The following is a 10,702-nucleotide window of genomic DNA, read 5'->3' as shown; positions in this document are numbered from 1 at the left end:
GGGGTCTGCTGAGGCGGCGGGGTGAGGCTGGATTTCCCGGGGAACGGGTTTGAGCCCGGTTCTCGGCAAAACTCTCTCCCGAGCTGCCAGGCGTTGACAGGCATGTGCCTGTGGGTGACGACCTGTAGGTGGGAAAGGAGGGGTAAGAGGGAAGCTGTCTGAACTGTGACTGCGCCGGGTGGTCCCTGTCCTGTCCTGTCCCGGGGTGGTGCTGGCTGCAGTAAGCCCCGCTTTCAATAGCAACAACAAAAAGACAATTCTCTCTAGACAAAAGTAACAGCCTTGCAAAGTCCACTGCTTCTGAACTTTGCCTGGCCAGTTTTCCTTTTAAGAGAAATTAGTTGAAAAACCAGTTAACTAAAGATGGTAATAACTTTTATCTTTTTCTTTTCCAAACAGCTCAATGACACCCAGAAAGAAGTTACAGGGTCTTGTAGCCGCTACAGTCACTCCAATGACTCCTGATGGGTGAGTATGAGCCTGTATCACAATGTGGCACATTGTCAAGAGTTGCACTGCTTACTGTTACCTTGAAACCCTGTCTCCCTTCTTTTTTAACTTGGAACTGATTAGTTTTGGTTTTGCTTTTAAATCAGATCTCCAGTGGGATGCAGAAACCACTAGCTTGGTCCCACTAGCACTAGGGTGGGTTCCCTTCACCTCTGCATCTTCCTGTTGCTCAGCAGGTGTTGCAGGTCTGGTTTCAGAGAGTTTGCATCAGTCTCCCACCTGTTTTTCTGTTGCTTTTGTAGGTGCAAATTAGATCATAGTAAGGTTGTATACACAGAGTATATTGCAGTGTTTTCCCATTTGTTAAGGGAAATCACAGCCCTAGTTAAAAAGAGCTCTTGAGAACTAGGAAATAATTGTCAAAATCTGATGTCCTTTTACACTTTTCTTTACCCTAGCTAACTCCTGCAAGCATTCATGTATATATATGTGTGCTAGAATTAGTCTAAACCAGAAGAAAATATTGCAAGGACTGCACAGTTCTGAAAATAACATCAGATTGAAAGTTGAAATTCAGCCTTCCTCGAAGCAGTGGTGGTAAACAGATGTCCTCCCTGCTGCATTTTGATGTTGCAAGACAGAGTTGTTTGGAGTCAGCAAAGGACCCTGAGCTTCTCTGGTGGCGGATGTGTCAAGATCTGTGTTTCTCAGGGAGACGGTGGAGATTTTCTCGTACAGTCCTCTGAAAGAGCCTTTCCTTTTGAAAAGGGCTGTAAAGCATGGTACTGTCTCAGGCAGGGAACTAATTTGCATTACAGTCACTGCTTCCTTTCTTGCTTTAAAGGAAACTTTATTTCCAATGTCACTTTTTATTACTACTGAAATTTATTGCAGCATGGCATTTGGAGAGTGATCTGGGCCCACTGCCGGTCACGCCTGGCCTTTGTACGATGCATTTCGTGAAAGCAGCTATGAAATTTTGGGTGGTGTGTGAACTGGGTCGAGGTCCCAGAATTGACTTCCAGACTATAGGGTTAGTCTGTATGTTTGGCAAATGAAAACAACAGTGAAATATTATACACTGATAAACAAAATAAGTTTGTCCTGCAGAGAAGATAAACCTAGAATTCAGTTTCCCGTTTGTCAGGGAAGTCTGTTGCCTTCCTCACTCATCCTTTAGTAAGAGAGAGAGGTCAAAGTCACATCCAGCAGATGCCATTTCACGGTCTGTGTCCAGCAGTTGCAAGTATAGTTTTAACTATTTGCCAGCACTTGCACAAATATCTTTGTACTCTCAAGAGGACCGCTGTTGCCCTCAACAGTCAAAAAGGTTTGAGTGCCTCTTGTTCTCTCATATCTCCCCGAAAAAAAATCCTTTGCTGTGATGAGCCTGCAGTAATTACCAATTGAGATAAAAGGTTGGAACAGCGAGGAAGAGAAACAGGAAGAAAGAATTCAGAACTGAACTGTTACCTGAAACATTAAACACATGCTGAGGGTGTCATATCTTGGGGTAATTTGTGTGTGTGCAAATGCAAGGCTTCAAAACTACGTCTTTTTTTTTGTTTTCTTAATATCTAAGTTTAACACAGGGACTGAGGCTCCTAAGGTTGCTGCGGTTCTTTTCATTTCAGGCAAATTAACCTTTCGGTGATTTGTCAGTATGTGGATTATCTGGTAAGCGAGCAGAACGTGAAAAATGTTTTTGGTAAGTGGTTTTTTTGACAGAAACTGTGTTACACCCCTTTTGCCTGGATGGCAATCCCATGATATCTTGCCCGATAAGAGCTGTAGTGGAGGGACTGTGCATGTGGGATCACCCTAGACATTTACGTTCATCACTAGGGAGAGTGTAAGCAATACTTAAGGCACCTGCTTTTGCCTGCACCGCATTTCTGTGTGGGATAAAATAAGTATTGCCTTCATGCAGTGACATTCCCAGAGATGAAGGGATAATGCTCTGTTGGCAGGGAAGACTCAACTGAAGGATTTTCCCCTTTGCCTGGAAAAGATACAACCATCTGATTGAAAAACATCAGCTCAGGAGTCCAGGGAACGCAGTGGGCTCGTCAAAGCCAAATGGGCTTCTTCAGGAGACCTGCGGTGCACTGGGCGATACCGAGTTGGTCACTGCTCCCGTCTCTCTGCTTTGCCTCCGTCACGGGGCCTGCTGCGGGGGCAGCAGGGATGGCGGGGTGGAGGACACAGCATCTGCTAAACCACTGGCATTCACAGCCTGGAATGGTTAAGCAAGCTGAAGTCAGCGATAAGATTTTGGTTCAAAACTTCAGTCAAAAAAGTGCCAAGATGCAGAGCATAGTGTGGCAGTGACTTCAGCTGTCTCGTTTTAATCTGTGGTTTGTGACTGAACATACTGACAGCTCGTTGTTTTCCTGGGGTGCTCTAGCCTAGGTTCAACTCATGACAGAGACGCCAGATTTCAGGTCAGGCGGCTTCCCTGGAGCAGAGGGTAGACAGTCACCCCGCCTGTCTAGCTGAGCATCCCTCCGTGCGCTTTCAGCCTGACTCACGTTGCTGGGGGAAGGAGGCAGTGTCTGCTGGGGAGGAGTGCTGCGGGGAACAGATTCCCAGTTTCAGCAGCTGATTCCATCTCCTCCCTCCTACCAGCTGCTGATCCTGAAACACGCAGGTTTCCGACAGGAGCGTTTAGTGATGGTAACGCTGCAGTCTCCGTGCAGATGCTGGTGTGGGCCATTGCTATCTTTAAATGAGCTGGGGAAAAAATATTTCTGTTTAATATCATCAAAAGTGTTGGTCCTTGTCTCCAGTCAAACCAATGTACACAAGCCAGACCTCAGCAAGCGTGTTGTGTTGTGTTGTGTTGTGTTGAAACAGTGAATGGCACCACAGGAGAAGGACTGTCCCTTAACATCCAGGAGAGGAAGCAGTTGGCAGAAGAATGGGTGTGCCAAGGGAAAGACAAGTGAGTACCTGAGAGTGAAGAGGGGATTCCAGATCTCGTGTTATGATATAGGCATGCCTGATTGGTTGCAAAGCCACATCTGCTGATGACTTTTTTTTTTTTTTTGAGTATTTTATTGTTGGGCTTTGTTCCCCAGCTCCTTTACTATAGAAGTCTGTGTTTTTGTCACTACCAGTTAGTTGGTGTCCTGCTGCTTAGAGAGCTTGTAAGAGTGCTTCTCTTTGGTAGACTGAGGGGTAGGGGGACAAAAAAGGGCTCTGGGGGAAAAAACGGCCGTGCCTTTGCTTATTCTTGAGAAGAAAGGAAAGAGCAATTTGCCTATTTATGCCCTGTAGGCATTTCTGAACCTTTTAGTATATTAAATGATTTGGTATGGAGGAAGCTGAGGTGTAAAGTCTTTTGGTGCTTCCCTAAAGATGCAAAGTCAGTGGCAGAAGAAGGAATTCAACCCCCATCTGCAGCTGTGTATTCAATTGCATGTCCGTTTGCCATCTCTCATACCTGTCATGCTCTCATATCACTCACCACTGCCGTCTTCTTAGTTGCTGCATCAGCGGATGTGGAGAGGAGGAGGTGGGAAGAATAGTGAGCAAAAGTAAACTGGTGTGAAGGCTCACAGTCTGTGTGGATAGAAAGGAGAAACACAGAAATGGGACTGGGGGACTGGAACCTGGGAGATTCCCTTGGCAGGAGCAGACAAGCAGTCATTTTAACTTCTAACAAAATGCTGACATTTGTCCCTCCTGACAGCCTTGCAGATATGACAGCCAGGAGTCACACGATGCAGATTTGCAAATGTGTTTTCTTTTTTCCACCACCAGCTGCTTGCCACTGTCAGCATTTCCCCTGTGTGTCTGCTCATCAGGTCAACCCAGGTTCAAATCCCTTTTAGGTTGAATCTGGTGAAGTTGTTGTTCTGTAGCTCCCTGGTCTGAAGCGACTCGTTTTGTCAGACTGATATCATCACGGAAACCTCCTGAAACCTTTTGATTTTGTTTCTGTGCAGACTGGATCATGTGATCATTCATGTGGGAGCACTAAGTCTGCCGGAGTCCCAAGAGCTGGTGTGTATATGATATGATTCCTTTTCACTATGTGTGCAGTAAATATAAAGCAGATGCACCTTCAGGTCCTTTCCGTTCTCTCTTTTATAGGCAAGACACGCAGCATCCATAGGTGCTAGTGGTATTGCCGTAATGGCCCCCTTCTTCTTCAAACCCACAAACAAAGGTGAGTAGATGGGATTGCTGCGGCCCTTTTATGTTGCCCTCAAACCCTTTATCATGGATAAAGGATTAATGCCATCTTCTTTCTTTGGAAAGTATTCTGGTGATAGTATTTGCACACCTGTCGTGTCTGGTGCCATGCAAAAGCAGCACCTCGAAGAAACATTTTTTAAAGGTGGGAGACATCAGAAGACTCGCAATAAGAAGTGAGAAGAATGTGTTTTGGGATGTCTTTTGTTAGTGTCTTGTAAAAACAAGAGTTGCTCATGGGAAGAGTAGTTAACTAATCTGTCTTCTGAATAGACAGCATGGAGTTCACGCTTGGTCTGGGCTACGCTAGGCAGCAGTTGGTCCCGTTCTGACCCTTACTGGACAGTGACCAAATTGAAAAGTGCTGATACACAGGCGTGCCTCTTTCTACTGAAGTGATTACATTTGGTTCTCTGCACCTGAGGTTACCTCAGAACTTATAAAGTGAGTGTTTTGCTTTTAATGTAATGAACATAACATAAAAGGACCACATGAAGCGGAGGTTGTAACAGAAATGTTCAAATTTGTCTGAATGAATGATGAGTGGAAAGGTTCATATGAAAGCACCAGAAGAAACCAGAGTGGATTTCCAGAATGGCTGGTGTTGACTGCCAAAGACACAGTCAGGGGCAGTCAAACTAAGGACCAGAGGAACAGCGCAAAGATCAGCACAAAAGCTTCACTGATGGTAGCAGGGTGGCAGCGAGGTTCCAGCACGCTGCTCTTCCTGCTGTGCCAATGTGAACACTGCCCAACATTTGCGAAGGATGCAGTGGACAAGATTCTCAGGAGAATGTAATCCATAATAACTCTTTGATTCCTAAAACGGTACAAAAAATTGTCCAAAAATCTGTTCATCACCACCAACGAGCAGTACCCCAGGGAGGTGAATGTGAACTTGATGCCTTGTCCTCTGCGTTGCACACAAGTGATGCTGGTGGGACCACTTTGGCACGCAGGTCTTGTAGCCTGCATGTGTGAGAGCATGCCTGAGTCATATCTGTAAGAGAATGAGCGGGAGTAACTGAAATCGGTTTGGTTTAAAATAATCTTTGCCTTCCCCAAGATCTTTTGCTGAGTTTTGTTGCATTTGATTTTTAGGATGTGTGCAGGTTTCTGTATGATTGGCTGTGTGTGGTACGCAAGCCATCGATGGCCTCTCCACAGACCCTGTCTGCTGTGAATCTGTGGATAAGTTCCTTCTCTTATGGGGATACTTGATTGTTTCCTTCCAGATGAGCTGATTGCTTTCTCACAGAAGGTTGCATCTGAAGCCCCTGCAGTTCCGTTTTATTACTATCACATTCCTCCTCTGACGGGTGTGAAGAGTAAGTACGGCTTCATCAGCCCTCCTGAGTAATCCCAGGGGCTGGTGTGATGAATCTACCAGGAGTATGTGGCCTTTGCTCCTGTCACATGCAAGCTGGAGCAGAAAGGATCCTTTCTGAAAACGGGAGGTGAATCCAAGACTGCAGAATGAATTTAATTCCTCTTCATTGGAAAAAAGTCCCAGTTTATAAGTACTGAACAACTGGGATGGAGGAGGTGATGCTGACCATGGCTTTGCAATTAGTGTGGACCAGGATAAGTAATTGCCTGGGATAACCATAGCTGAATCCTGATTTTTTTCTAGATAATTACCACCATCTCTCTTGGTGTACACTGACTGCATAGTCATGTTTGCTAGTAAATTAGACGTGAAACCACAATGCTTCTCAAGTCTTATTATTTAGCAGAGAAATGAGGAGTAGAATACAGATCTTTAGTTATTTGCTCTAGACAGCAGGTTACGTGGTGTTTGACTTTATATTATTAAATATATTTATCATTCCTAAACTTTCACTTATCCACGGTTTTTCCCTTCTGATCTGGTAAAAGGAATGCTTCAAAGAGGGCAGAAAGACGTCTTTTCTCTAACTCTGGGAAATAATCACACTGAAGTTGTCTTGCTGGTTGTTTTAGAGCTATGTAGTTCACTAGGTTTAGGCCAAAAGAAAACAACTTGTAAAATAGTAAGTCTACCTCTTGGGGAGATGGGGAAATCTCCCAGGAGGGGGCTGTGTTTCTTCATACGAGATTGTTGTTCTGCACAGTTCGTGTTGAAGAGTTGCTGGATGGAATAAAAGAGCACATCCCCACCTTCCAGGGCGTGAAGTTCAGCGACACAGACCTCTTGGACCTTGCACAGTGTATAAACAAGAATGAGAGAGAACAGTTTACATTTCTTTATGGGGTGGATGAGGTAAGAGGCTCCTCTTAAAAACTATCTCTTCTATGGCATTCTCTTGCTTCAGCCTTGGGGAAAAAAGTAACCCTGGACATTCAGTGCCAGGTAGTTTTGCTGTTCCCTCCAACCACTCCTTTTATTTTTTTTCTTTATTTTTTTACATGAAGTAAAAATGTTGGTTTTTTTTCTCCCCCCACCCCAAACTAGCAACTGTTGAGTGCACTGGCAATAGGGGCAGATGGAGCAGTTGGAAGGTCAGTATGGCTTGGACTCCTTCCCCTCCACACACACACCTTGTTGTGTCTTCCCACTGTCTACACAGTATTTCTCTAACTGTCTTCTGTCACAGCGATGGAGGGTTTTGCACGGTCAGGCTGTCCAGCAGCAAGCAGACAGATGTCTAAGCTAGCTCCCGTGCTAGCGGTGGGACAGTCCTATAACCTGCAATCCCGGATTATGTTCATTTGGGTGATTTTTGCTGCAGTCTGTAAGCGGACCCAAAGGTTTCAACGTGTTTCTTTATCCTCACGGAAACTTTTTGATGTAGAAAATCACTTTTGTCTTTGTTGTAAGAGTAAAGAACCAAAACCCAGAGAGGTTAAAAATCATTAGTTCACAAGAAGTCTGTAAGGAAAAGGGCTCTGCTGAGTTTAATTTCTGATTTGTCTTCTGCCCCTCATACCAGGCTGCTTAGGTGAATTACTGTGTGATACCTGTGTATATAATCCATTAAATGAACAAGGAACTGCAAAAATTAAGTGATTGGTTTTCCACATTGCCTAATTGTTTCTTTTTAATTTTAAAAAGCAGTTCCATTTGGAAAGAACTGGGAAGAGAAATCTACTCTCTAAACTCTTCTGTAGGGTTAGCATGCTTCAGATGCTTGACAGTATAAGCCACACATAGATTGCACGAATCTCTGTCATAATAATGACATTCTTACGATGTCAACAGCAAAAGCCTGTGGCTGCTTCTTTTGTTTCAGTGGTTCTAAGCTCCCCCTTGGCATTTACTGATTCTGTTTTTGGTGTGGGTTTTCCTGGCAGTACATACAACTATTTGGGCCGAAAAACCAATCTGATGTTGCAAGCCTTTGCGAAGCCAGACCTTGCGTTAGCACGGAAGTATCAGGTACGGTATCTTTGCTGTCCCCACTAGGAGCAGCCGCCTTTCTCCTCGAGCTTTACTGGCGCTGAGTTCCGTGTGGTTTTGTCATCCATACCCTGAGCTAGCTTTATTAAAGCAAACTTCTTTCTGCTCCAACCCCTCTCTGAGTGTTATTCATCTCTCCTCACCCTTTTGACCAGTCCTTACTAACAGTTAACCAAGACTTGCCTTACTTGCCCTCCAACCCTCTGATCTCATCTCTGCAGAGCGAGCAATGGCCTGACCTTTTTCCTGGAATGAGCCCACAATGGCCAAGCCCCTTGACTAGGAATATTCTGGGGATACCTGACAGGATGTAGGGCCGAAAGTCTGTCCCAGATCAGCTCTGCCTTGACTCCTCTTGCTCTTGGGCAGCTTGGAGATTTGTGAGGAGTTCCGAGCAACCAGTATACAATGGATAAGCAATGTTTTTATGGGATATTTGAGGCATCCTTCTTTTGCCTTAAAATAGAAGTAACTGCAGGATAAAAGATGTCTAAAGGATGATCTGCTCTGGGAAATCTCCTCTTTAGGCAGTGGATATTCAGATTCGTAAACCTTTAGAGCAGATATGAGACTTACCAGTGTTCTCAGAGTGCTTGCAATGAGGGACAGCTTGAACGTAAATGATAGATGGAGAGGGGATGATGGTTTTCTTACATCCCTCCCTCCCCTATTCCAATGGAATTTAATTAGTATTTCCCATAGACTGGCCAGGTGCAAAGCTGTGCAACAATTGTATAAGGTGTAAATATTGTAATAGCTCCAGATGCTTTTACATCTTAAAATTTGAAGGAGTTAATCGACTACTGTCTGTCTTTTCTAGTTTCTCACTGGGGAATTTCTCAACTTTGTCATTAAACTAGGTAAGTCCTACACTGCCTGTTCCCTTTGTTATATCTAAAATGCAGACTTGGTGCTCCAGAAACTCTCATGTTGCTGTACCAGAACTTCCTTCCTGAAAGATTTCAGAGTGAGAATATGTTTTGTGTCCTGTTTCCCAAGTTAGCAGCAGCTGGGAGCTCAACAAAGAGAGCTGACCAAGCATCCCTGACAGATTCCACTCTCACTTCCTTCCTTCTTCTGTGAAATCTCACAGCTTTGAAGCTGTGACTCTGTGATTTACCCTTTTTCTTATCCTGACTCTTCCTGTGAGTTGTTTTTTCTGTTATATCTCCAAAAGCTCATTTGTAGCTTTGTTTCTAGAGAGTCATTTTTTCTGAAATGGTGGTGCTTCAGTAGGAAACCACTTCTGATCCTTGTCTCTCCTGCCTTGCTGTAATCTAAGAATAACTCTGTTCAAGGCTGTGCAAGGCCAAAGACTTTTAAAATGGAATGATTTTCAGAAATGAAACCAAGTTCTAATATAAAAAGCAATTAAAACCAAGCAGGTCAGAGTAATGTAGGGAGACTGAATTGGATATTTCCTGGTTTTCACTTCATGAAGAGAACTGGTCCCTTTGCTATACATGTGCAAGCCCTAATGAACCTAGCTGAGCTTTAGTGCTTGGTTGTATTTCTTGGGTTAAAAGTTAGAGGAAACGCATCATTATTTAGCTTTATAGGCAAAGAAGCAAACACTGACTTTCCAGAGGTACACAAGGAGACTTGAGCTATGCACAGAGGGACCTACTGAAGCCTCCCATGGTGGTTTAAGCTGGTACCCAATGTCATTGTCACCTGCCAGCAGGATGGTCCTGCTCCCAGGGCTTTACTTCATGTAACCTCTCCGTAGTGTGCATCAGGGAATAGCGATGAGGCTGCAGACGCTGGGGTGCCGGGATGGCAAATGGGCTGGGGTAGCTCAGCCTGCCAGTGAAGGTGAGGTGGAAATGGTGTGACTTTTGCCTGGTTTCCTTACAGAGGACACACACCATCTTGTCCATCATCAGGGCTGCGTGGCAATTTTAGGCAAGGAGAAGGGAGCATGCATGCAGCCCTGGTTGTCTATAGAACTGGCACAGTAGTTGTAAAGTGCATGTCTAAGAAAATACTCTGCTTGGTATCTTTAGGAGGGAAACAATAATGGTATCATATATAAATAAATGTAATAATGGTTATTGTAGTGTCTTTCCAGCCTGCAGGCACGATCATCTCTTCTTAGTTCCACTGTTCTCCCTTCCCCGCAGCGTTCAGAGCCTGGTGTGTGCCAGGTTACACAGAACCTCTGTGCGGCTGCTGCTCTGGACACCTGCATAGAGACTGCATTAAGCCAAATGAACGGTAAATGATCCGGTTTTGCTTTTCTCCACCCAGGTTTTGGTGTTGCCCAGACTAAAGCTGTCATGACTTTTGTTTCTGGCATTCCCATGGGACCTCCCCGGCTCCCGCTCGCTGACGCCTCCCAGGAGTTCATTCGGAAGGCCAAGGCCAAGCTGGACAGCCTCGCGTGGCCCGATGGCGAGGGATGCCCAGCTCCACGCTGAGGGGGAAGCGGAGGCTCCTGTCCTGGGATGCGCTGTCCCGGGGCGTGTTCCCCACGGACGGGCCGCGGTTCCTTTCGGGGCGCTGGCACCGTGCCTGCACCCGTCCTGCGAGGGCCGGCTGCTGGTGCCCCCCGGAGCGCTGCGCACCCCAGCGCCAGCTGCTGGCTTTTAATAAAAACACATTAATACCCCAGATGTTCTCCAGTGAGAGATCCCGACTCCTTTTGCCTGGAGAGGAGGAAGCTGTGTCCCT

The 10,702-nt window shown here is 45.4% G+C and overlaps 1 protein-coding gene across 1 annotated transcript; it reads left to right on the top strand.

Moving 5' to 3' along the window:
• Positions 1 to 403: 403 nt before the first annotated feature.
• Positions 404 to 10,423, top strand: NPL (N-acetylneuraminate pyruvate lyase (dihydrodipicolinate synthase); the record flags this gene model as incomplete). Its single annotated transcript, XM_010084420.1, has 11 exons — positions 404 to 468; positions 2,085 to 2,158; positions 3,307 to 3,394; positions 4,401 to 4,458; positions 4,549 to 4,624; positions 5,886 to 5,978; positions 6,744 to 6,892; positions 7,085 to 7,131; positions 7,924 to 8,008; positions 8,850 to 8,889; positions 10,280 to 10,423. Coding segments are annotated over exons 1-11 (919 nt in total), but the record flags the coding sequence as incomplete, so codon positions are not given.
• Between the last annotated feature and the right edge of the window lie 279 nt (positions 10,424 to 10,702).

Source organism: Pterocles gutturalis, unplaced genomic scaffold, assembly GCF_000699245.1.
Source record: "Pterocles gutturalis isolate BGI_N339 unplaced genomic scaffold, ASM69924v1 scaffold48300, whole genome shotgun sequence".
NCBI classification, from domain to species: Eukaryota; Metazoa; Chordata; class Aves; order Pterocliformes; family Pteroclidae; genus Pterocles; species Pterocles gutturalis.
Note: the sequence above shows the minus strand (reverse complement) of the source record. Positions and strands in the feature narration are given on the sequence as shown.